We start from the raw sequence: 26738 nt of genomic DNA, 5'->3' as shown, positions 1-26738 counted from the left end.
TTAATTAATTTCTGAATGGATTCTTACACAATTGCCCATTTAAACTCTTACTTTTTAGTGCACATGTGTGTTTTCTTCTTATGGATTCCCTTTGTTATCCAATGTCAGTGTAATTATGGTTTATGGTGCCTTTATTTGTAGTATAAATCAACTGTAAAGACAAAGAGTGAGGGGATAAAAAAGAGGAACGAGCAAGAAGAGGCACTGGAAAGAAGGAGGAAGTGGAAAGAAGAGAACAAAACAGAGTGCAACCTGGGGAGAGAGAGAGAGAGAGAGAGTGTGTGTGTGTGTGTGTGTGTGTGTGTGTGGGGGGGGGGGAGGGAGGGAGGGAGGGAGGTCCGTGACGGAGCTTTGCCGTCTGGAAAACAGCATCTTTCCCCCTCCACTCTGCTCCTCCCATCTTCCCCTCTCGGCATCTCTCCCACGCTCCAGAGCTCAGCCTTCAGCTCCCCGGATCCTCCCAAATTCTCCCGAGGTACACAGCCTTGTTTTTGTGTGTGCGTGTGTGTGTGTGTGTGCACTGAAGCCTGCGTGTACTTGACAGTGCGCTCAGTACTTTCCGTGTGTGTGTTTCTCTCCCTCTCTCTCTCTCTCTCTCTCTCTCTCTCTCTCTCCCCCTGCAGCTGAGGTGGGTGTGTGGAGCCTCTGACCCTCTCTCGCCCACTCTCTTTCTGTGTCTCTCCCTCTTTGCTGCAGCTACAGGGGGGCTATGGATGGACTGCGCTTACCTCCACTCATCGAGGAGGCTTTGGACTCTACAGGTCTGTGCAGCTGTTTTTTTGTCGCTTTCTGTGTGTGTGTGTGTGTATGTGTCTATTTTTAGCCCTGCACTACGGATCAGCCGAAAAGAAAAAAAAGGTAGAGAAGGGTCGATGTGTTTTTTTTTTAATCCCTGTGTTTACTCCTGAAGTGAGACATGTGAACTGAGGAGGCGGAGGGAGCTGGAGAGGAGAGGAGAGGAGAGGAGAGGTGGTCAGCTGGTAGGAGGTGGGGAGATTATTGTGGAAGGAAGCCCGTCTTTATTAGGAGCTGTGGTCGAGCTGACAGCCTGACAGACGAGTGGGCATTACAGTCAGCTGTGGCATCTGTGGACGTTTGATGGAGGCTGCATGCTGCCAGGTAATGGGTGGCTGGCAGGCAGAGGGGAAGGGATCATTCAGTCATTAATGCTGAGGGTCTGTGTTGCATGTCATTCTGAGGCTAATGCAGTGCTGGATGTTATTTGAGCTCAGCTTTGAATAATTGTATTGTGCGCATGTAGTGGTTGTGTTCGACAGCTTCAGCCTGTCTGCTAACTTTGCGTATGTGACGTTTGGCACCATGCATCTCCTCAACAATCGGTTTGTGTGTGATTGTGCATTCAGAGAAGAATGCCTGGAATGTGTTTTTTTTTTTTTGTGCCCCAACACAGAAGATGTGTGGTTGTTTTCCACATGTTTTGAATGCAGACAGTGCAGCTCTGTGTGGGACACACTGCTGGGAGGATGTTTACTGGCGTGGAGGGACTCGCAGGTCAGCAGCACTTTTGACCATGTGGCCTGAGTCTGGCTTCCTTTTTCCTGTGTCCTAAAATTGAACTTGGGAACACATGTATTCTGGGGGGATTGTTTCTTAGATGCAGGCTGATCAAACCACTTTGTAAGTAAGTAGGTTCCTTTATTAAACGTATCACTTCGAAGCCTGCGTGTTGACATCTTAACAGGGATGCTGTCTCAGGAGGAAATCTTCCTCCCTAACAAGCTTGTTCCTGTTATCTAAACTCTGGGGACTTCTTGTCCTCTCATCACAGCCTGAGGCATGCTTTCAGAGCTGGAAAAATTCAGTGTCAGTGATGGCAAAGTGTCTGATAATGTAGCGTGGATCCTGACTGATTGACCATAATAAGGACAGACATACGGTGCACAGGAAGTGGATTGAGTGATGGCCAGTATTAACTCCTATCTTTTTTTGAATCACACTTGGGGATCTTAATGGATTAAAGTGCGTTGAGTCTGTCCTGGTTGAGGTCAGTTCTCCAGTCTGAGCCACCTCTCTGTTCCTTTGCTCTGAACAGCAGGTTGTTTTCTAGGCTTTTATCGTCAGGCCTGCTGGGAATGAATGCTTCGGGAAAATCACTCGCTGCATCTACCAACAGGGAATACAGAGGCTCTCACGCACTCGCTGATCAATAAAACACCATCAGAGGCTGGTCTGACATTTGCGAGCCGTCTTGTGTACCTTACAACCTGTCAGCCACCGTATGTTCCTCTCACTTCGCAACTACTCGCAGGCCATCCCTCTCTCCATCTCCGTCCTTCTCTCCTTCTCGCTTTTCCCACTCAATATCTCTTCCCCCCCTCTTTCAGTCGCAATCCTCTGCTCTCTTCACCGCCCACACGCCCGCCGACACACACGCGTGCATGAGCGCGCGCCCCGCATAGACACGCGAACCTTTGCACCTGCCTCGGCCCACACAGCATTTTTCTCTCCTGTCCTCTCCACTCCACTCCTCTCCACTTTGTGAAACTCACATCAGCGGTGATACTTCCCAAGGGTGCACAGAACAGGATTTTCTCAGCTCTCCGGAACTAATAAACAGAAAAGTTGCTGCCCTAGACAAACTTTGTAGATCTGGGAGCCGGAGAGGGCCTCTGAGAAAAACAACAGAGTGAGATTCTCACATCGAGTGTTTAACATGGCGAGTCAAGGGGCTGAAGGGAAAACAAATCTTGCTTGTTTTTCCACCCCTCAGGTATCGCAGCTCCTTCTCTCTCAGCCCCGAAGACTTAAAGTGTGACATGTCTTCCTGCACCACCCTATCCCCACTATCCCCTGTCAGACTTTTAGGGGCTTTGTTGTAAAACAAGCTTCCAATGTGCTCCGACAAAAGTGAATGTGCCACATGTTTTTTTTTTTTATCCTCTCAAGGTTGCATAATGGAAAATTCTTTGAGGAGACCTATTTTTTTTTTCCTTCAGTGTGTTATATAGGCTCTTGTGCATGTAAAAGGTTTTGACAGTTGAAAGGCCCAAAGACGGCACTATACGGAGCTCCTCTCTCCCACAGAAAACAATGCACCTTAAACGCCTTGTGAGTAGTCCCGCATTTAACTCTTGACTTCTTGACATCACACTGAGTCGCCATGTCACTCATGTGCATAATGTATGCCTATATTTACGGCAGAAGTTAGGCTACCTGGAAGCTGAAAACATGACAGAGCCAACCGGAGACACGGTGGGAGGTGCTGACTCGGGCGTGTGTGAGCTGACCAGTAAGAGCAGGTATCTGGGAAAGGGGCGCTTAAAGAGACAGGACAGACAAAACACGCAAAGTGATGAACCTGAAAATGAGCATAACATCTCCTTTAAACTTTGGCGTGAATAGAAGAAGGTTCGTGAACTCAAGCAGCTCCTTCATGCAGCGTATCGGATGGATTTTTTTCCCTCACTTTTCTTCTCCCTCTCAGAAGCGTTCTACATTGTCAACCTATCATTAGCACACCCGCTCTCTCCCTCCGGGTCTTTATTCCTCTTTTTCGAATTCAGCAGCAACGTGGCAAGCTTTCGTATAGCCTGTTTCCTCTGTGATTTAGTTGATGTGAAACCTTCCAGAGAGATTCCTTTCAGGTGGGAAGCACTGGTTTGTGACCGAATGGATTATTACCGCATCACTTGTTGTCATGCTTTGTTGTCTATCGCTATTCATATCCCCTTCATGGAATAGCTACACAACAAGCACCCCCACGCAGCCACACATGGTGCCCTAAAAAAAGCACATTCCCTGAATCAGTCACCTACAGTTTGAACACATGGTACAGTATTTGTGCATGCTCATCTAACGAGGGCCACATTACAGTAGTTTCTGCGATGCATCTCTATTCCGTTGACCCACTTTCTCTTATTTCCCTTTGAAAGTGCAAACATGGATTTTCCATTTAAATTACAGAGCGGCTCATTAAGTCAGCCCAACTCTTGGGTGCTTGTGTTTCCTGTTTCTTTTCTTGTCTTTGGCTGCTGCCGTTGTTCCTCGCCCTCTCTTTGGAGTTTTCAGGCTCAAAGAACAGAGGGAGGACAGGATGAACTTGCGTCAATCTCACGAGAACTTGCTTGTGTCATGCAGGTTGAAGTCAGCAAAACTTGTATGATGGTGACCTCACTATCTGAAGGGACAGCTGATAAGCTCACCTGGGCTTTTCTGTGGCAGACAGAAAGGTTTCCATGGAGAGTGGCGCTGAGGACGAAAACAGAGCTTTATTGCCATCACTACGGCTCCACCTGACTCCTGTTCTCATGGAGCAGCTCGAGTGCCCTCCTTCCCTTGCATCTCTCTCATTGTGTTCTCCTCCTTTCGTCTTTTGCTCTCACACGGTTTCTCCGCCTTTTTCGATTCCCCCCCTCCCCTTTCTGAATTATGTGTTGCTGAGGAAGTGTGCCAGTGCAAGGGAAAAGCTACAGCATCAGAGCTGGGCTGGCTTCAAAGCTGGGGTAGGAGGGGGTGGTGTGTATTATGCATGGCCTCCTACACAGCTGCAGAAAACCATACAGACATACATACAGATACTTACCAGTTGTGTGATCATATATGTGTACATAAGGAGGAGATAAAACAAAGTGATCTGCAAGCTTGCATATCTACATAATTGAAGGTCCAAGCACATGAGCACACAGAGCTGTTTACACACAATGTAAACCACAGAATCAAAATGCAGCACACACACAGACACACACACACACATGAGCCACTATCACTGCCACCAGCACCACCAGCACCACCAGGTACTGCTTAATCCCATTTCTTGGTTCAGCACAAGGTGCCCATCACACTGCACATGTAGTCAGCCTGCAGCTCCTGTTTCAAGCGAGCAGTCCTTCCTTTTTTCAGTCCTTCCTTTTTTCACAGCTGATTTGAGTGCAGATGCTTCCCTCAATGCCGTAAAATTAGATATTTAACTAGCAGTCACAGCGAGAGAATGGACTCATTTGCTCTTGAAAAACTCCTTTGTACCACATATAGGCACAGAAAGCTGGCTGAAATATGAAGATCAAGGTTGTTAAAAACATGCAGACATATCTTCAGTATGCATCTCCTCTATCACAGTGTGAGATTGAATTTCAGTCTCCGCTGCGGTTAACAAACAGGGCCATAACTCTATCTGCAGTGTTGCACTGAAAAGGCTCTCCTGTGGATCCAGGGTTATGTCCCACATCCACGCCTCTCCCAGCATGCATCTGTTAGCTTAAATCCTCCCTCTGCTCCTCAATTTTGAAAAGTGCAAATTTCATTACACTCCCCACTCCATCACCGAACACCAAATCAGAAGCAAAACAAAGGGCTCGTGTTGCCACATTAACGTTTCAATTTAATCTCAGGCAGCTATTCCGAGATGCGGACGAAGAACACTCGGCCCGCTTGTTGTCTCCATTTTAAAGTGCCACGATGTTGTGCAGTGACATTCTCAATGTGTTTTGCTGCCACGTGATTACGAAGGAATGTGCTGTGGCTAGATAAAGCCATCCTCTCCCCGGAGCTGTAACACTGCTCCTGAGATGACTTCCTCTGCTCTTGTATGCATGCAGCGTCCATGTCTAATGCAATCCCTGCGTGACTGAAGACCAAAAGTGTGCCAAGAATGCAGTGGAGTGATCACAGGTGTCACTGCGGCTGATTCGGCTGCACAAGGTGTTTGACATTCACTCACAAGGTGAGGCGATAAAGCGTTTTCCAGGAAGGGAAATGATTATCAGGCTGTTGGGTAATGCTAAGAAGGCAAACACCAGAGGACAGATAGCAGGTGCGGCTCTGTACGGGGGTTCTGTAGCGTTAAAGGACAAGTTCACTTAAAAATTCAAATTCAGTCATTGTCTATTCACCCTCATGCCGATGGAAAGTCAGGTGATGGTTTCCTGTTCCACAAAACATCCCTGGAGCTTCACAGCAAAACAGGGTTGTGGCATCCTGCTAAACAACTGATGCAGATGGGGACTACATCTTAAAAAAAGGCTCTGGAAGTCTTTTATTTTATTTTAGAGGATGTTATTTACACCCCTTGTCAAGCCTGTGCATGCACATCAGATGGGATGTCCCCATCTACATCAGCGGTTCAGAAGAAAGCCGCAGCGCTGTTTTGATGTGAATCTCCAGAAATGTTTTGTGGGCCACAAAAACTTCGCCCGACTTTCCATCAGCGTGAGGGTGAGTCGGCAATTGCTGAATTTTTTTTGGTGAACTGTTCCTTTAGTGGCTGCAGAATAATCTGTTGAGATTGAAAGATGGCCTCAAAGTAAGGTGAAAAGAGTTGAGAGGAGTTTTTTTTTGGAATGCCACTTCTGTCAGATATTAGCGGATGTCCAAAGGAATTTGTTCCAGTGTGTAACAAAGTGTGTGTGGTACCTCATTCTAGCTGGTGTTCTCACTGTAATCTGATTACAGCGTCACCACTTTCCCTCAGCTTGAAAGTTTGTGTTTGGAGGGCGGTCTGAATGCTACATCATCTACACAAACGAAAGAAAGTAAAATTGGAGCACAGATCACATGAGCCGAAAGCTTCCCGAGTTATTACCCCATGAGCGAGACATCCTGGAGGATTTAGATGTGAGTGATATTCACTGGGAAGCCTTTTTTGTCTCTTGATGGCCTTTAGCTGCCGCTGGCTATACAAGCAGTTCCGGCTCGCTCTCCCCCTGCCACCCGGCTCTAGTGCTCCTCTTTATGACTAACTCATTACAGCGGCATCAAAGTTTAATGACAAAATAGCCCAGTGCTGATGAAACCTCTCGCTTGCCTCTCAGGGGCTGCATTGTTTAAATTAACATTATTATGAGACAAGAAGGAATAAAAGGGGCGCAGCCTGCCGCTAATGTCGCGCAGATATGATTAGAGAAAAAAAAGCATGTTGCGTGAGCCTGGATGTGATGGAAATAGTTACATCTAGCGAGGGGGGGGGGGAACAAAGGCAGAGAAATAATTACAAGAAGAAATGGAAGCATCCCTTGAGTGGAGATTACACCGGTGAGCATCGCTCTTAATTAGGCAGATCTTTAGTTAATGCTTGATTCTGTCCCCTGCTGCACCTTTTTTTCCCCCGTCACGTCTCTCTGTTCCTGTCACACGGAAAACTGCACTCCTCTCTCCAATCCTCACACGAGTACAAACAGCAATTTCTGAAGCACTTGGATACCACTTGAACCTGAGATGTGTGATGCTACCTATCAGATTTTTTTTTCTCCCTGAGATGGACTTGACCCTTGGCAGGCTTGTTACAAAGAGAAAAAGCGAGTGATGTCAGCAGAATGTTCTGGGTTTAGACAGTAGCTGAGAGATTTATTTTTTATTATTTTTTTTTTTTACTTTTTAACTGCACATCAGAACACCCTAACACTGTGACTGTAATCCCCATTTAGCTCCGGCCCCTCCTGCCTCACAGCAAATCTCATCTGACTAATGGGAAAGGACTCCTCTCCCTGGACAAACGAGCGTTCACCGTCATGTTGTTGTGCTTGTAAATGATGCCCTCCTTTCTAGTCTTCCCTGAACCTGCTCCACATTTGTCTTTGCAGTTGTTTGCGAGCAACAGCTGGTATAACATGGAATCGAGTTTATTAGTGGAGGCCCTGCATTGTCTGTAATGTCTCATCGGGCTTTACGGGCTCACATTAACAACGGCTCCCAGGATGTCCACAACAAGGTCGAGGAAATCAAAAAGAAAAGAGAGCGGGACAGGCGTGTAATGAGAGAGATCTGTCTTCTTCTTTTCACGTCTCTCTTACTATGAGTGCTAGCTTGTGTTGTTATGAACTTGGAGGTGCATTGCTGAGCGGTGAGTCATAGTGATTGCTTCAGCATACAGGCCCAGCTCCCCCCGCCCCACCACCCTTCTCCCTCTGCATTATGTCGGCTGACTCGCTCCACCTACTGGTCAGATATTTACCTTTAGTATGCAGATAAGAGGGATGTGAAGCAAAGATGCACAGTGTAGTGATCAAGTCCAAGCAACATGTCTTATAATATAGTAATATCTCATTAACAACTGCAGTGTCAAAACCTTCACACAGGAGACGTTTTAGGAGTATGATCTAACGCATTCTTCCCCAAAAGAATGGATTTGTTTTCTTCACCTTTTCCATCACGATCTTACCTCTAATCTCATAAGAGGATTGTCAGCAGCTCTGTATATTTTAATTGATGGGTTTAATCAAAGGAAATCAGTGGAAATGAGGTTGCTTTTAGAGAGCAGTAGTCAATGCCAGCTCAATCACAAGATGGTGCTGTTGATTCAAAAGAAAAACACAGCCTCGACAGCATGACTGAATGTTGGGTGATGACAAACCGGTCTGTCACCTGTAAATCCCTCTCTCCATCTCCCTCTCTCTCTCCCTGTCAGGCGTACCTTTTCTAATACCGCTGTCATCTCTCCATCAGATGACCCGTGCGATCTGAAAGCCGAGTGCAGCCCCACCATGGACAACGAGATCACAGCGAAGGAGAGAGGCATCCTGGAGGAGAACAACGAGAAGGAGGAGATGGACCAGGCTCAGGAGGAGGAGGAGGGGGAGGAGGAGAAGAAGCTGAAAGAGGAGGAAGGCGAGGGGGAGGAGAAGAGGAGGAAGGAGCAGGAGCCGCTGACCGAGGAGCAGGAGCTGGAGGAGCTGAAGGCCCAGGTGCTGCAGCTGCTGCTGGAGCTGGACGACGCCAGAGAGACCTCCAACAAACACCAGGAGAGCTTTCACGAGCTGCAAGGTGAGACTCCTTATAGCTTTTATTCATTATTAAATGCCTTGAATCATTAATCGTCTTCTATCTCCGTCTTTTATTCATTATTTACTTAACAGCCATCTGACCTGAAATACACATCTACAGTGTGACAATTAATACAGACATCCTCCACATCAATAAAAGCCTTCACCATCCTGGGGAGACATTTCTGGCATTTAAAGTCTCATTCTCATATTTTGGATTTTTATTAGTTGGGACAATGTTTGAGTCACCTTTTTCAGAGAACTGTGAAGTGCAAATTTTGTTTTAAAGATGTCGAGGGACAAAAACTTCAAAAGAAACCCTCTAACACTTTTTGAGCCGAACTGAAAGAAACTCCCTGTTGTAGTGAAGTGCTTAACAGTTGTAAAGTAATAAGCCACAAGTGGAATCTCCGTCAGTCATATTGTGGTAGCCGGTGAAACGCAATACAATCTGCCCACTGTCTGGCTTTTTATCTTAAATTGGAGTTCAGAAGTGTGCAGACGTTTAACCATCCTCGTCTGCTTGCTGCTACTATTTCCATAAAAATTACTCCACGAGCTACATGCTTGCTGAAGAGTCCTCTGGCAAGATACCGAACCTCAAGGTTCTCCTGATTGCTATTCATGTGTGAATGACTGAGAAGAGAAATGTCACAAGGTGCTTTGGTTTGGAAGCTGATGAGCAGCCCGGCACCTTGCTCTGCAGCCATTGCATGTGAGAAGGGGAATGTGGCTGCAAAGCGCTTTGAGCAGAGACCTTACCATGTAATATACTGGAAAATAGTATGTGTGCATAAATGTGGTAGGTAAATCAGTGGGAAGCTGACCGAAAAAGTAGATCCGCCATGCCATGCAGGCACAGCATGAAGTAAGTTCCTCTCTACTGTTGACTCAATTTAACATTCAAAACAGGCTGTGTGTGTGCACCGGGGACGTGTGAGAGCTCCTGCTCGTAAATTATATCTGCAATTTGCATTCAACATGTCACAATAGCAAAATGGTGCAGAAAAAAATGCAGACGTGGAAGCAGGTAGCGAGCTTTATTAACATAAAGCTGAAATCCAAAGTGCAAACTCAAAAAAAAAATACAAAATACAAAAGTCAACAGGCAAGAAACAAAGGCAGGCAGAGTTAAGTCTATAAAGACTCAAGAAACCATGTGGACACGAGTGAAACACCCAGAAGAACCAAAGGAGGAGGAAGCACCGGCTTAAATACACAGACAGTGATCAACGAACAGCTGAGGAGCAAAGAAGCAGGAAAACAGACAGAGTGAGGAAGTATAAAGTGAAACACGACACATGAGGTTATAACTACAAAATAAAACAGGAAATCAACAAACCAAAAAACCACAAACCATGACACAACAGTAATCTGGGAAATTTCACCATATGCCTGCCTTATTCTACTACATCTGATCAGCATTGTTGTTGCCTTTGCATTTCATGAGTCCTCCCTTCTTCTCAGTAGAGGTGGTGTGTGAAATGTTACAAAGGAAGTGGCCAATATATGAGAACAACACCCAGACAGACTAATAACGGAGTTGTTCTTTAATCTCAAGTGAATCATCAATTAGCAAAACAGGTTTTAAAAAAATAGAAATAAAATCACAGCACAATTAGACACGATCATCTGCCATCTGGAGTATTCTCTATAAATTATCTTCACTTATGTCGAAAGATGTCATGGGAATTGATTCCTGTGAGATCTCAACCTGAACTACTATTACAGTAAAATTAAATAAACGTCATACTTTGCATCACACTGACTGTTTGCAATTCTACTTTACACACACACCTCCTGTCCTCTGCCTGGAGAGCTTAACTCCCTACCTGAGACACCTCCCGTTCATCACAATCTAGTTCGACATGAGGAAGCATAAATGTTTATAAGCAGCCACTGACACGGTCAGTTCCTCATCACCGCTAAATGGAGCCTCACATCACACCTTAGAAATGATGAGCTTAACTTCCAGGGACACTGGCAGTGAGTAAGGCCTTGGGAATGGGGCCTCGGTGAGCTCAGTGTGTGTGTCTTGAGTGTGTGTCATACTTAGAGACATGGCGTGGTGAGCTCAGTTGTTGGTCTGGCAGCAGTAGAGACATTCCTCAGACAACTGCGTGCACGCTGAGGGAAGCTTCCAGACTGGGTGTCCTAGACTGCATCGAGAAATCACTGATGGTCAACTCCCACCAAGAACAGTCAGCTGCTCCGGCTGCTGGCGGCTTGTGGGGGGTTGTTGGGGGTGATGAGTGTGCATGGTTGGAGAATTACGTAAAGGTGCGGCATAGAAGCACATCAAGGCTAACTTTGACTGTAGGTGATCTGTGATACAAGCTGCCAATCACGCTCCACTCACCGGTTATATACCACCTGCAGTATGACTCAAATAGAAAACTGGGATGGTGGGTGTGTGACTAAAAGTTCTGAACCAAATTGAAAGGCCGTGAAAATCTCGAGACAGGAAATGAGAAATACTCAGTGGGAATGAAATTATTGCCAAGAATCTCAAGCAGGATGCTGCTGATTAAAGGGCTGGTTCAGGCAAATTGATCCATTAAAACGATGGCGGTGAAGTGAATTTCACTCGCGGTGCTGTATTAAAAAAGCTGAAAGTGAAAAAGTCTCCATAATCCCCGTGAAAATTGTCGATTAAATGAAAGCGTGCGATGCAAGCAGTCAACTCGACCTGCGCCGTTAGATAAATGTGACGCGCTCTCCACAGTCGTCCACCAAACACACCCTCGCAATCTGGCAGTCGTTTTAAGCTGCAAACATTTCCCATCTATGTCACCGCCTGTCAGTGCCACTGCTCCCCTGCCCGCTGCTTCATCACCTGCAGGCTCCGGTTAGGAAGTCAGAGCCAATTTTCATCACTACCCCGATATCTCTATGTAAACGTCTCGTAGTGGTCCGGCTTGAACATTATTAAAACAAGAATAGGAGTGTACAGTCATGCTAGCGGCTCTGAGAAGCTTTATTAGTCTAAATGTCAGCATGCGACAATGCTAATATCCTGAAGTTAGCCGAATACAGTGTTTATCATGTTCGTGTTAGCATATTGGCAAGCTAACATGCTAATTGGCACTAATCACAACCTGCAGCTGAGCATGACGTCATTAGTTTAGCAGATATTTGGTGATAAACAAAAGCATTGGACGAGTTGAACTTTTGACTGCTGATGACGACACCAGAGGAAATATCAGTAAGCACCTGATTCAGAAGACTTCATCCTCTGGGGACCATGAATGTCTGAATCAAACTAAATGGAAAAAAAAGGTCAAAAATGAAATTGACTTTTAAAGAAAAGTCAAGCTAAAATATATCTTATTTTATAGTTTTGGGGAACTGATCCTTTAAGAAAATACTGACCACCCTCTGTTTTAAAGGACCACTAGGACGATTAGGGCTGCAACTAATGATCATTTTGATCTAATTTCTAATTTCTTGATTCACTGATTGGTTGTTGTTGGTCTTTTGAAATGTCTATCAATGTTTCCCAAAGCCCAGGATGAAGTCTTTAATTGTCTTGTTTTGTCCACAAGCCAGAGATATTCAGTTTAGAGTCATGGAGGTCATATAGGTGTTAGGTCACCAGAAAATATTCACATTTAAGAAGCTGGAATCAGAGAATTTTGCCTTTGCTTTAAAAAAAAAAAATATATATATATATATATATATATATATATATATATATATATATATATATATATATATATATATATATATATATACTAAAACAGATTAATTCACAAAAATAGTTGACAATTAATCAATTAATTGTAAATTGTTGCAGCTCTAATTAAAACTACTCATGAATCTGCAAATAGTGCGCTGCAGAAATGACTCAACATGACAAAGCTATGAAAGTTAATCCACTTTATTTTGTTGAGATCACTGCCTTATAAAACGGATATTAAGGAATTAACTCTTTAAAATCCAACACACTAACACTGATGCTGCTACTCACATTGTATTAACACACAGACAGGCAAAGCAGATAGACAGACAGTCAGTCATGCCTCAAGGTTGAACAGCTTATCGAGCTGTCATCTTTCTCTTGGCCTGCTGAAGTGACATTTTCCTCTTATCTCTCTGCCCACTCTCACCCACTGCTCCCCCGCTCCTCTCCCCTCTCCTCACCTCTCTTCTCCTTTGCCACCAGGTCTGTTGGAGGACGAGCGTCTGGCCAGTGCCCATCAGGCTGAAGCCTTCACACGTCAGATTCAGAATCTACAAGGTATCGACATTAAAAACTCCACTCGATTCTGTTGTGTGATTAACCCAGAACACAAGACTGTTCTATCATTTTTTCAATATCTCTTTATGTATTTCTTGATTACTCTTGTCCAACTAGTGCTGAATAGGTATATTGGGATGTAATTGAAAAGAACACTTTAATGCTTATTAACTGGCTTATTGATTTGGCTGTATTACTTTATTTTTCAGTAGTTATTTGTCTTTTTTGTGATCAAATTTTAGAAACTGTTATTCTTCTTAGAGCCTTATTGTACTCGACCATGAGTGGTGAATAAAACACATAATGGCTCTGAGAACAGAGAGAGAAAAGAGAAAAAGCACGGTAGGAGACAAAGACAAATAGAAAAAGGAGGAGTGGAGAAATTTGATTTAAGCTGCAAGATATTTTTTAGTCCGTTCGGGGAATGCTAAACTATTTTATGATGCAGCTGCACTGGTTCAAGAACTACTTTTGAACCATTTAGCTGAGTTATTGCTGGTTTTATCGCCATTTCCTTGCACTAGTCCTTTGTTATCGAGTTGGAGATGTTCTATTCCTGAAAACAGTTGACTAATGATCTGATCTGACCCTGAAAAACAGTCTGTTACTGTCAGTTACATCAGCTCCTCTTTCAAACGGTACCCACACAAACACACACACGTGCAGGAACACACCGCCCACACACACGCAAACACATGCAAGGCCCACTGCTGCATAACAGGTAAGATCATATACACACACATATACACCTATACTGATACTGCAGTCTCACCCACACATCCCCCAGAAAGAGAACCTGAAGTTCTCCTCCTCCTCTCCCCACAGCACAGCTGCGGTCCGTGCAGGAGGAGATGGACAGCCTGGAGGAGGAGAAGGAGAGCGAGCTGGCCGAGGCCCAGGAGGAGCTGCGCGTGGCCCAGGAGGAGGTGATCCTGCTCCAACAGGCGGCGGAGGAGGCGGCGGCAGAGAGGGAGAACGACATCGCCTCGCTGCAGGAGGAGCTGTGTCGCCGGCGGGCCGAGCTGCAGCGCCTCAGCGACGAGACCCAGGAGTACGAGCTGGAGATCACCACGCTGAGGGCCGAGATCAGCATGAAGAGCCAGCGCAGGGAGGCCGAGAGGAGAGAGGGTGAGGGATGAGGAGCAAGAGGACAGGTTGAGGTGCATGTCAGAGGGGAAGACAGGTGGAGGAGGTTGCGGTACCTTCTCCTCCCTCACAACTCTGTTTTTACTTACAAGCACATTAAAGTTAAAATCCAATATGTCTTTTGTTTTACACCTCATCTTCACACCATCAGTGAGAAGGACACGCTAAAACACACACAACCCACTGTCTCTGCATGCACTATGGAATTGATCCAACTTGCACAAATAGCCCACGATCAGTCTTTGTGTCTAATATTATGAAAACAAAGCACGGTGTTATGGATGTTCTCGTTCCGTGCTCACATCATGTTAGCATCCCGCAGTGAAGCACATTAATCATTTGTGGGGTTTAATAAATATTACAAATGAGTGTGCTGAGTGTTGCAGTGGGGTGGGGAGTGCTCTGTGTGTGTGTGTGTGTGTGTGTGCACAGATGTGCGTCTGCATTTAGGATACCAGGGACATGAAGTCATGAGGGGGAGGGACACACACTTCTAACACATGATGTCACCGCTGGGATCTGCAGCTGAGGCCGGGGTGGGACCGAGGGAGGAGAGTTCATGTTGTATTGTTGTCACGCTCCTTCATGAAAACATCTCCCAGAATGTGTTTTATAATGCAAGTCCAGTCAAACTCACAGCATTTTAAAGGAACAATTTGACATTTTTTAGTTTCTACAGGTTATGTATATTATTTCTCTGTTTAAAAGGTGCAATAAACTGAACAGAATTTGCTCGCTATGTAAACAACACCAACACTCACCAGGTGTTCCAAGCTACCAGTCCAGATTGCTAGCTGCATTGCTAAATGAGCTAAGTAACAAACGGTTGCTGCAGTTAGCAGCATTTTTTTTTTTTTCATTCATGTCTTTTCTTTGTTTCTTCTTTGTACCAGTCAAAACAGCAAATTATGATTTTAACGCTGTAAAACAAACAAGATAATATTTGTAAGCATGAAACAAGATAATATTTCAGTCAGTGGGCTTTACAGGTGCTGGTAGGTGGATTTTTTCATTGTTGGACGGAGACAGGCTAACTTTTTAACTATTTACAATCTTTAAACTAAGCCAACTGGCTTATGCCTGTAGCTTCCTACAAGTAGTTGACTTTACCTTTAAAAATAGTCAGGAAACGAATACCTCACAAATTTATAAGTTGAATAAAAGATTTATCAACTTAGTTATTAGTCTACTTAACTTGGACATTTTGAGGTTATCAGTTTCCTCGATTTTTGAAAATCACTTTCCAGATTTTACAGTTTATCAACTGGGACACGAGCAAATAAGCATTTTTTTTTTTAAATGTCAGACTACTCTTTTAGTATACTCTAAACACATTTTCTATAGCCGCAAACAATAGGATTAATGGCGAGCAATAATTCCTGCATCCTCTTCAACATCTTCCTCTCTGCTCCGTCAGGTGACGTGGACCTTCTGAAGGAGGAGTGCCGTATACTGAAGGAGGAGTGTCAGACCCTGAAGGAGGACAACAGACGTCTTTCTGAGAGGCTGCAGCTGCTGCAGAGACAGAGGACATGGTGAGAGGTCAATGGCTGCTCACTCGTCAGCTGTGCTTACCGGATCAGCTGGAGGGGAGACCCTCTGGAATACCACCCCCGCGTCACAGTCACGCAAGTCATATCCCGTTTAGAAAAAGGCCGGCCACCTGTTTAATCTCTGCACTACTGTAATACCATACGAGGGATCACACACACAAGTGCTGAAACCATTAGTTCATTAATTGATTAGGAGATGGACAGAAAAAGAAATTGACCGAGGACACAGTCCCCGAATAAGATCCAATGAGTGTCTGTTCTAAAAATGTTTCAGTGCATCACGTGATCTTCCCTCCAGCAGATGGAACAGTGCAGACTCAATCTGCTGAGGAAGATCTTGTGAAAACTTTATTTATAGTGCCGCTCAAAGAGAAGTTGTGTTTTACAGGAAGATGAAAAAAGGGAGACAGAAGACAACATGTTCAACAGGGAGAAATAACCCACAGCTAACAGTTCCACAACCCATGTGCTAAAAAAAGTTGACGCCGTTTCAAATGTGATGTAAAAACAGAATCATTTGCAAACACACTGTGGGTAGCAACAACAGTTTGAGAAAGTATTCCCAAGCAAAATACAATCGTGTTTCACAACTATCCCAGTCTTTTGTCTCCTGCAAAAGGCAAATAAAAAAGGCAACAAAAACCAGAGGAGCAGGCAGGGGCAAATCAAGGAATTAAGAAGTGTGAAAAATACAACACTGACGTCGGGAAAGACACAGACTTGAATACACAAGACAGGAAAAACTAATAAGACACGGGTGAAACAAATAGGGTAATCAATAGAGGGCCAGTAGAAACACAAATACAGGAAGTGAAAGTGAAACACGACACACAAGGAGAGAACTTCAAAATAAAACAGGAAATATACAAACCAAAAGCCCAAAACCATGACAATATTTATGTAAATCAATAAAGTTAATGAAGTAAAACATGAAAATATATTGTCTTTGTTCTGTTTCAAATTGAATGCATCACAAAAAGGATCTTAAAGTCATCATATTTTTGGGGTCTTACACAGTAGTCCAACTTTTTTGAGTAGAATAATAGAACAGCTTTTGATGGCGCTTTTGACACAATTTTTATTTTCAACAATTCAAAAACAAACAAACAATCAATCAAATGAATAAGCAAAAATCCAAACAGTCTGTACTTTTTGAAATGTTTTAAGCTGCTTTTCTCTGTTTTTTGCATCGTCTGGAATTTAATTTAAAACGTTCGATTTTTGTTTTGGACTGTTGGTCAGACAGATTGAGCAGCCGGGAAACTGTAATGGGGTCTTTTTTTTTTCGTTTATGACATTTTATAGACTAAACAATTATCTGATAATAAGATGAAAAAAACTGATTAGTCAGAAATGGAAAGAGTCCTCGCAGTCCTATTACAAGGCTGGTTAGATACATCTGTCAGCATGAAAAAGGAATCAAAAAGCAGTTATTAGACTTTGTGTACACCATAATGAAATCTCCGCATACTGAATGTGCCAAAACAAAACACAAATATGCTAACTAGCTCTCTGATTATCACATAAAATAGCATAACAATCATTTCTAGCCTTCAATGATGGAAATTGTCGGCCCATTTGCAGCCCATTTATTTGAAGTTTAAAGAACATTATATTCTTTTGGCCTTTTCGTCCAGCTCCAGTGTCTACCTGTCACTGAAGGAGGAGGACGCAGAGGGCACAGAGGGGAAGGACATGGAGAGCGGCCCCGATGAGGTCATGACAGAGAGCTACATGACCATGGCTCAGTCTGAGAACTGTCGCCTGGTGGACGCCTCCATCCAGAAGAATATTTCATTCGATGGGAAGCCCGCGACACCAACCAGCTGGAACGGAGGCATCGGGGAGATCTTCTCCCTGAGGGACCAGCTCAAACAGGCAGAGGAGAAGGCTTCACAGGTTCAGAGAGAGGTACCAGGCATTCATGTTGAAGTGACACCTGGGGAGTTAAACATATGAATAAAACATGGGCAGATCTGGGTTAAGCAATATTAGCAAATTCTTTTATTTGATTTTTCAATCGAATTCAGATAAAAATGGCTTTAATAAATCCACTGCTGTTAGGAAGACTGAGAGTGTGACGTCTGTGTCCTGCAGTGTGATGGTCTGAAGATGGAGCTGCAGGAGCTGCAGGTACTGTATGACAGCAGTCAGAGGGAGAGAAAAGAGCTGGAGGAGGAGCTGCAGCGCTGCAAGGCTGAGCTGGAGAAGCTGTCAGGGGGGGCTCAGGTGAGGGACGGACATGAATAACATAGCAGTATACAGATGGTAAAACAGCTGATTTAAATATTGTTAGAGCCGCAATAACTCAACTAAATCGCAGGATAAATGTTGGCACAGTATGTTTATGCAAACCATATGTTTTTGTGACAAGGGGGGTTAGGGAAATCACGTTTCAGCTTTAGATACCTGTTTGGGTCGCGCAAACACACACACACACAGGCACACACACACACACACAGGCACACACAGCTGGAAATTGTCACTTTAAAAATATCTAGTGCTTTCATGCATACAAATGATGAACGTGGTCCCTCAAAGTCCACCAGCCAACTAACAAAATCAGTTCATAAACATGTGATGCAAACGCGATATGACATATTTATAGAAATGTCACAATGGTATGTAGCCTATGACACGTACAAATGTGAAGATATCAGAGGTTTGCAGAGACGATCATTTCCAACATTTTATCCTGGTGACATGGCAAACGATTATTTTTCCCAACTATGTTGATAATCGATTAAACATTTTCAAACAAAAATGTCAAACACTTGCTCGTTCCAGCTTCTTAAATATAAAGCTTTTCTGTTCTTATTTCTCCTTTAAGATAGTAAATTAAGAAACTCTGGGTTTTAGACAGTTGAAGGCATCACTTTTGGGTCGGGATGTTGATGAGATGTTAATTGATAATTAAAAGAATCATTAGTTGCAACCCTTACTTCCAGACAAATGTATGTGATTAATGATAGCAATCTTTAGGACATTTAAGTCGCGTAGTTAGCTTTGCATTCTTGAGATATTCATATATATTTTGTGGAGCAGGTTGTGTTGTTGTAGTCTTGAGAATTTCCAGCCATGACGTCTATGGTTTAAGAGCATAACTTTTTCTCTGCAACCCGCACTGTCACCTAACACGTAACACACCTCACATCACACCTACTGTACCACGTGTCTGTTGAGCCCACTTTCTATGTGTCTCATACTGTAGCGATATATGTTCCGATATGAACTGACCTGGCCTGTCAGCCCATATCGGTATTTATTGTGTGCTTTGGGCCGGGGAACCTTTCCTCCCACCGTGTCTGTGTTCTAACTTCTCTGTGACAGCGATGCTTTAATACTGTTGTTGGACAAAAACACAGAATCTGCAGAAAGGCGTTCAGGCACCGAGCGAAGAATGCTTACTTTGCTTTAACGCTGAATCCTGTGTCGGCGTCGGATATTGTTCAAAAGAGAAAAAGTAAAGTAACGCTCTCACTCTGTCTCAGAGTACACATATTAACTATTAACCAGTTGCTTATTTGAATGCATATTGTTAGCGTGTTAGCCTTTTATTAGTCATAACAAAGCACTTATTAAAGCACTTATCTGCATGACAATGTTCTACAACTATATATAGTTGCTTGCTCATTACTAATTCACTGTTTGTTTGGCACTCATAAACCCGCACAGGTTTTACTGGTGAATTAGTTATGAGCAAGACCTCACTTTAGGGTGAGGAACATGTTCTGAGTTGGACAGACTTCATTTAGAGTTATTTGGGAACTGTGTGAACACTTGTAGTTTTTTTCTTACGTAAGAATAGACCATGTTTATGAAGGAATATTAAAGGATAAATTCACCTTAGAATAAAAATTCCTATTTATCTCAATGCCGAGGGAAAGTCAAATGATGTTTCGTAGTCCACAAAACTTTTCTGGAGCTTCACGGCAAAGCAGCCTTGCAGCAGTCTCCTAAACAACTGAAGTAGATGGGGATTCGTTTCAAACCATGAAATGACTCCACACGGCTCATGCGGCATAACCCAAAGTCTCTGGAAGATCAGAGATCCCAAATTTATTGAAAAGATGTTATGTTATATTTTATGTTATCACCCTTTTTGAAGCTAAAATCTTCTCTCTAGCTGCGGCGTTAAAAGCATCAGCGCTCACCCCTCTCGACATTTGAAATTTGAATTTGAGATCTTGGGGCTTCGTGAGACCTGGAATTCACCGGACGAGCCGTTTGGAGCCAATTAAATGTTTTCTGTTGTTTTCTTTTCTTTTATTTACAACTTAAAACAAGTCCCAAGCTGCCTCAGTTGTTTTGGAGAATTGTGTAACACACTTTTGCAGTAAACCTCCATAAATGGAGAATTTCTGTGGAGTATAAAACTTCATCTGACTTTCCATCTGCATGGGGGTGAATAGATAATGACTGAATTCTCCTTATGGGTGAACTTATCCTTTAAGGGAGCAGGACTGTTGTTGTGGTACGACCACCTTATATTGTTCATACTGATCAAAACATATCAAGATCACAATTCATCAACAACAACTTCCTTACTTTCTCTCAAAAAGCGATAATCAAGATTAATTATTGAGGGTAAATTCTTAGTTAGTGTTCTAGTAGTTATATTGTTATGTTAATGCAGAGTAAGGCAATAATTAGTGCTTTTTAATGACTTATAAGGAGCCAATATGCTTCTAATATTTATGCTAACAAGCATCTACTTAATGGTTGATATGTTACCCTACCGAGTGTTACCAACGCCATTACAGGAACTTGGCACCTTCTGCTTTACAATTATTCCAGTTCATTTTAATGCTGTATGAGGGTCAACTTGCAGGAAATTGAAACAAGATTTGAAACAACTGAAACAATTAACAGCTACCATTTTTTTTTTTTTTTTTTTTTTTTAACTTTTGTCACAATTACACAATTATTGCTTACAGAAAACACTCACATCCAAAACTCTTCGAGGGGCTCTATGGAACAATTTGTTTTGTCTTATGTGAGCCGATTGTAATGTGACGTGGAACATGAGACCTTCCCCGTCTCTCTCGGTTGCCGCTACAAACCCGTGGATGATTTCTTTAAGTTGATTAATTCTGATGGATTCTACACTCGGGTTTGCTTTTCCAAAAGACTTTGTGCACGTTCTCTAAGTGCTTCTCTCTGCTCCTCTAACAGGGAGCAAAAGTCGCTAACATTAATCTAGAAATGGAGTCCGCTGATGTAAACAACTGGCATCCAGACCAACACAGATGTTCCACAGAGCCCCTTTAAGTTGAACAGCAACCTTCTTCATGCAAGGAACTACGGCACCAAATTGATTGTCCTTTTTGCAATGTCTTCCTTTGCTTATTGTTCTGACTTTCTGGCGCAGTAGAGTGTGGCACCAGCCCGAGGACAATCTGTGGTTTAAGCTGCATTACCATGCAAAGGACACACTCAATATCCTGCAAGTTGATTTTTATTCAACAGAATTATGCATCCAAAATTCTTTCAAAACAAACAAACATAAAAAAACAAAACTCTCGCTATTTTTGGAAAATCGGTTGGAAGCGATACAGACGACTGTGCGTGTCAACACGAATGTGCTCCTTTCTGTTTCCCTCTTGTTGGAAACAAAGCGGACTAAACTCTGTGTTTTGTCTACAACAGCAGTGATGAGATGTTGTCAAACTGTCTACCCGTGCCTGTCTCTGATGCTGTCCTCGTTCTCTGAATGTCCATGACCTCTCAGCCTTTATGACTATAAAAAAAAGCAAAACATAAAAAAAAAAAAAGAAATTAATGAGCTATATAATGAGGATAGAGAGATGAAAAATACCACCGTACGCTACTCACAACATTCATGCTGTACGTCTTTCTTTTTTCTGGTCACCATAACATCACACGCAGCCAATAGATGCCACACAGAACCGCTCGCACATTCTCTCATTGAGTCGATGTGTATGTCACCATAAAGTTATGCATTGTTTGTTTTAACGGGAAATGTAAATCACTCCATCACAACCCCTCCCTTTTTTATATCACAGCCATAGTCCATGTTGATTCGTTGATTTTGTAGTGGTGGTCCATTTGCGCTGTCGTCACACCGTTTTTTATCCGTGTGTTTGTTATTTTGAGTCCATCCATCCGTCCATTCATTCATTCATTCCCTTCATTCCCATGGTCGTTGTGTTTTGTTTTTTGTTCCCTCCTCAGAGATTCATCCATCCGTCTGAGCACCCTGTTCTCTCCATCCCCTTCATAGGAATGATTGTAATAGTGGCTGTGGTCTGGTGCTGGTTGTCGGAGCTGGCGTCCCAGAGGGCAAGGTATGGGAGGAGCTTATCTCTATCTGATGCTACGTATGGTCCTTGCACACAGATTTAAGAGTCGCTTCACCCAATAACATAAAAAACATAGTTTCTCACATGTGGCCTCAGGCTATGCAGATAGTTTTGATTTGATTTGCCCAGGTTTTAGGGGAAACATGTGTAGAATTCTGTCTTACCTCGATACACTGGCTGATGACAGTTTGTATACAGTCTACAACATAAACAACAAGAGCTCATACCTCGACACTCTCCTTTAATTCAATTGAGCCAATACCAAACTTGATAGTCCTGTATCAATCTAAAATTTAAAACACCCATTACTGTTTAACCATAATTTAAGCTCATGCATTATTCCCCTAGACCTAGAACCTAGAACCAAAGTGTTGACAAACCCTCTATATCTCAAAATTAAAGAAAGAGAGAAAAAAATTCCTGAACCGCTCCCTTTATCTGGATCAGAACAGAAAGTTAATGGGGTCTATTCTGGTTTGAGACGCTTCCTCCCTCTTGATTTTCGTGGAAATCCATTCAGCAGTTATTGTGTAATCCTGCTGACAAACCAACAAACCAACAAACGGACAATGGCAAAAACAAATCCTCCCTTGCAGAGGTAATAAGCATATGAGCAACTAAATGATATTGAAGAGTTAAAACAACCTGTTTACAGTTGCGTATATGTCAATATCACTGAGACAAAAGGCAAATCGTCACATTCTGATTTATTTATATTTTCCTCAGCGTCCCAACTCTTTTGGAATCAGGGTTGTTTTCTGGATAATTCACAGAAACTGTGATAGTGTCTAAAGAAGAAAGTATTTCAATATATAACAACATTCTGTGGATTACTCAGAATAATCCGAGCAATGTTTCTAAAAAGATTTTTCCCCCCTACTGTTACAGAAGCATCATGCCGCCACACCACAAAAAGACAAATGGATCCCAATCATGTTATAACATGAAAATTCTATTGTTATAATAAGATGTTTTTCACCTTATGACAAGATATTTTCACTAATTACGACATAGAAACTCATCAGGTTATGACAATATATATATTATAACAATTAAAAAGGTTTCTTGTTATAATGTGATAAGTTTTTTATGATGTAATAATGTGAAAATATCTTGATATGACAATCGAGTTTTTATGTCATAATGTCAGAGTGGTAGTGGCAGCATAATGCTTCCATAGTTCTGAGTGAAAGATTAAACATCTTAAAACTTGGGCAACGCCTGCATGGCTCAAAACCATAAGATGTACACGAGAAAATATGTTTATGTGTCATTTTGGTGAACTGACCCTTTAATATAAATCACTGCTGAAGATTCAGTGAGTGTAGTTTGGAGTGTTGTTTTTTTCGGGGTGGGCTTAAACTCACTGGAAAACTCTTCAGTGAAGGAATGTTAATAATGATGAGAAGCATTTATGGAAGGTGGACATGGGGCGGGTGGGCAGTTTGGCAAATTATTTAACAGAATATTTCCTTCAATGGCATTTGCAGGAATAGTTATAACATTTGGGGAAATATGCCTATTTGCTTTCGTGCCAAGTGTTCGATGAGAAGCCTGATACCACTCTCAATGCCTGTTTGTTAAATATGAAGCTACAGCTACAGGAGATGATTAGCTTAACATAAAGACTGGAAACAGGAGGAAATAGCCAGCCTGGATCTGTCACAATGTCTTATCTGTTAAATCTGTACATGAATGTAAAACCAACAATTTGTGGCTCGTCGTGGGAGTTAAAAGCTGTAGCGCTAACTTCTCTGTGACTTCATCGACACCACAGCCAGCAGAAAACATTTGAGTGCTGGGCGGACAAATGAATTGTTGTTCGTCAAGAAATAGTAACAGCATGAACAAATCCAAAAGCCACAAACTATTGCTTTCCTCGTCGTTCTATTTGTGTGAAGATTAAACAAACAAGATGCAACATGTTAATATGACTTATTTGCAGGAGTACGTTTTTGAATTTTGGATGGAGCCAGGCTCCATCCAAAATTCTGTTTCCCCTCGTTTTTATGCGTGCTAAGCTAAGCTAATTGCCTCCTGGTTCCACCTCTCCACCTAATGTGGTAACAGCAGTACTTAGGGTGATAACAATCTCCTCATCTGACTCTCTGTGAGAAAGCAAATTAGCATATTTCCTGGATGGCTTATCTGTGGTTGATGATCAGCTGTCTTCTGACTCCTAACACCACTGTTTTCCTGTCTGCCCTCAGAGGAGTGAGGTAGGTTGGAACTCCATTTTGACTATCACTGCAGCCACAGCAGTGCTGCTAATGATGACTAGCTTGTTGAGAGCTCTCGTCCGATGTTGACTGGATGGGCAACAGCCGCACAGGGACAGACGTCGGCTTCAGACCAGCCCCTCGTTCTCTCCTGCCATGTCTATAGACTGAACCGGAGTTCTCTAAATGTGATGCAGTTGACCACCGCGTAGTAGAAAATGTAAAAATGGAAGAGTGTGGTCTCTATGAGAAGGTACTACATCGACACAAGTACTGAGAATAATGTGCTCGGTCTCATTTGAGACGGGCTCTGATGATGAGCTGACCTGCAGAGAGCCTACACGAGGACACGATCTCACTCCACTAAATGTTCGCTAGTGCTGTGTCATCCCTCCTCTGTGTCTGTGTTCATTTTCTCTCCTTTAGCTACCAATGTGATAAAAATTAAGCTTTTGATTATAAATGTGCACCGACTGGTTTTCTCAATTTATTTAACCATTATTTATTTATTTGTTTGTTTCAATATTGTTCATAGTTGTGTCTGAGAATAATGACGCAAAATGGAGTTTGGACATTTAATGCACTGAAACCCATGAAAAGTACACGTGACCCTGAAGTAACAGTTTGCATTGTTCTTTTTCGCAATGAGTTCACTATAGACTATATTAAAGGTGCAATATGTAAGATTTTAGTTGATAACATACAAAAATTCAAACTGAAATACCCGTTTTGACGTTGTGTTTATGTATTGTGCTGTAGAGATATCTACTAAAGTTAGCGCGCTATCCAGCTAGCCCCAGCCCGTCCCGGTCCAACGCTCCTTTGTTACTACCTTACTACTCCCAATTGGGAACGACAGCTGCATGAATAACTCAGCTAACTAGCTAACAGCAACTGTATATAGCAGCAGTTAGCCATTACACTACCAACATGCTGCCCCCTATTGGTTTTGACATTTGACAGGTGGCCAATTCTTACATACTGCACCTTTAGGTGTTATTTCCCCAAATACTAGATGCAATAAATGCAACATATTGGAAAAACTAAATTGTCACAAAATTTGCATGAATTGATAACTGCCTAGTAACGATCCTGCCACTGTATTTCTGCTTTGAACCATCAAACTGACTGATAACCAAGCACCTGTCAATGTGAGCTCAGTGTGTAAGACGGGAACCAGCTCTTCTTCAAAGTGTTTTTCATTTATGTGCTGTGCCGCCTGACAGAGTGAGACACACAGTCCTGTGTCTCCCATCTTCCCCTTTAATTATCAGCTAAGCAAGATGCCTGGAAGGCCGGCGCAGTGTTTCTGATTCATCTCCCCTGCTCACAGGTCACTTTGAAGATCTGAAATCTTAAACCCACTGCTGCACTCTTTGCTTTAGTTTGTTACGTGCGAGTAAAGATCCTCAGCCGTTTCTGGAAGAAAAAATTCTCTGATGATTAAGCTGTATTATTTCAACTCAGTTTTGATTTTGATGCGGGGATCTCCAACAGGATTTAAATGGGCCGGTTTTCTCCAAGTGTTTTGGCATTCAGAGTTCGCAGCTAGATGAAACCACTGATGCGTCTTAAGTGAAAGATCAGGGTTAGTTGGATGTGAGGGCATTTTAGAGATGAACATGGTTCCGAAATATGTACATAGAAAGATGTCAGAAAAACGTAGTTTGTTTAAGCATCAGTTACAATAAATATATGTATATGTGGAAGGACTCCGATTATTGTTTACATCTGTGAAACGTTTTTTTGTGAGACTATTTTAGAACTGAAGAGCATGCTAGAAAAACATATAGAAGCACAAATATCTAATTTATGTCGACTCTGTTTGACTTTGTATTCCATGTAAATAGATGTGACATACAGTACTTTGGGAGAAATATTCCTTTAATCCATTTGTACTAGCTTTCTAGAAAGTTTATTCTATTTTGGAAGAGCATCGTATATTTGATAGCCAAATTTAAATGCCATGTAAATGTTTATTTATGGTGACGTTACATTGGAAAGCATCACTGATCATGTTCAGTACCTCTCTGTTCAAAGGTGGTGTAGTCATTGCATGCATTTAGATTGCATTTGCCAGAAAGAGCAATATGACTCCTGTTTTTTTCCAGTCAGCTAAATTTCAGCAACAAACTGACATCTTTTCTGAAACGTCTGTCATTAAAAACAGAACCTTATAAGCAATGCCTGACCAATGTTGTTTCTGCATACACTAATGTAATGATGTGCCACTGGACTGCAAAACGTTGTCACTGTTCTACTAAAGAAACTGTCAGTTTGTAATAGAAATCAAACTCCCATTGATTGGGATGGTACACGATGAATGTCGTCTGATTCGGAGCTTTATTTTTCATTACTTCTGAGCTTATTTCATTTAGTTTATCATAGTTTCCACAAGGCTTCTATATATTGCACAGTGTTGCTCAGCTTGTTGCTTTACATATTGATAGCGTTGTTGTTTTCAATATAGTCGTGGCTATTTTGTTACCTGGAGGTCTATTTTGTACTGCAGATGACTTGAGAAAATAAATATATCCACCCCA

At 42.6% G+C, this 26738-nt stretch overlaps 1 protein-coding gene across 1 annotated transcript; it reads left to right on the top strand.

Annotated features, from left to right (window-relative positions):
* The first annotated feature begins 321 nt into the window (after nucleotides 1-321).
* LOC115586313 (coiled-coil domain-containing protein 136) lies at nucleotides 322-26738 on the top strand. Its single transcript, XM_030425249.1, has 10 exons — nucleotides 322-475; nucleotides 697-761; nucleotides 8360-8715; nucleotides 12880-12954; nucleotides 13780-14082; nucleotides 15518-15635; nucleotides 17291-17564; nucleotides 17751-17882; nucleotides 21849-21961; nucleotides 24187-26738. The coding sequence occupies exons 3-10, from the start codon at nucleotides 8436-8438 to the stop codon at nucleotides 24197-24199; spliced, it is 1308 nt and encodes a 435-aa protein (XP_030281109.1). The 5' UTR covers nucleotides 322-475; nucleotides 697-761; nucleotides 8360-8435; the 3' UTR covers nucleotides 24200-26738.

This window comes from Sparus aurata, chromosome 8, assembly GCF_900880675.1.
Source record: "Sparus aurata chromosome 8, fSpaAur1.1, whole genome shotgun sequence".
Lineage (NCBI taxonomy): Eukaryota > Metazoa > Chordata > Actinopteri > Spariformes > Sparidae > Sparus > Sparus aurata.
Note: the sequence above shows the minus strand (reverse complement) of the source record. Positions and strands in the feature narration are given on the sequence as shown.

Bases quoted from the DNA above. Each gene is read 5' to 3' on its own strand.
- LOC115586313 (XM_030425249.1), top strand. From the start codon at position 8,436: ATGGACAACGAGATCACAGCGAAGGAGAGAGGCATCCTGGAGGAGAAC. The intron at 12,955-13,779 runs GTATCGACATTA...CTCTCCCCACAG, and splicing joins TCAGATTCAGAATCTACAAG to CACAGCTGCGGTCCGTGCAG. The intron at 14,083-15,517 runs GTGAGGGATGAG...CTGCTCCGTCAG, and splicing joins GGAGGCCGAGAGGAGAGAGG to GTGACGTGGACCTTCTGAAG.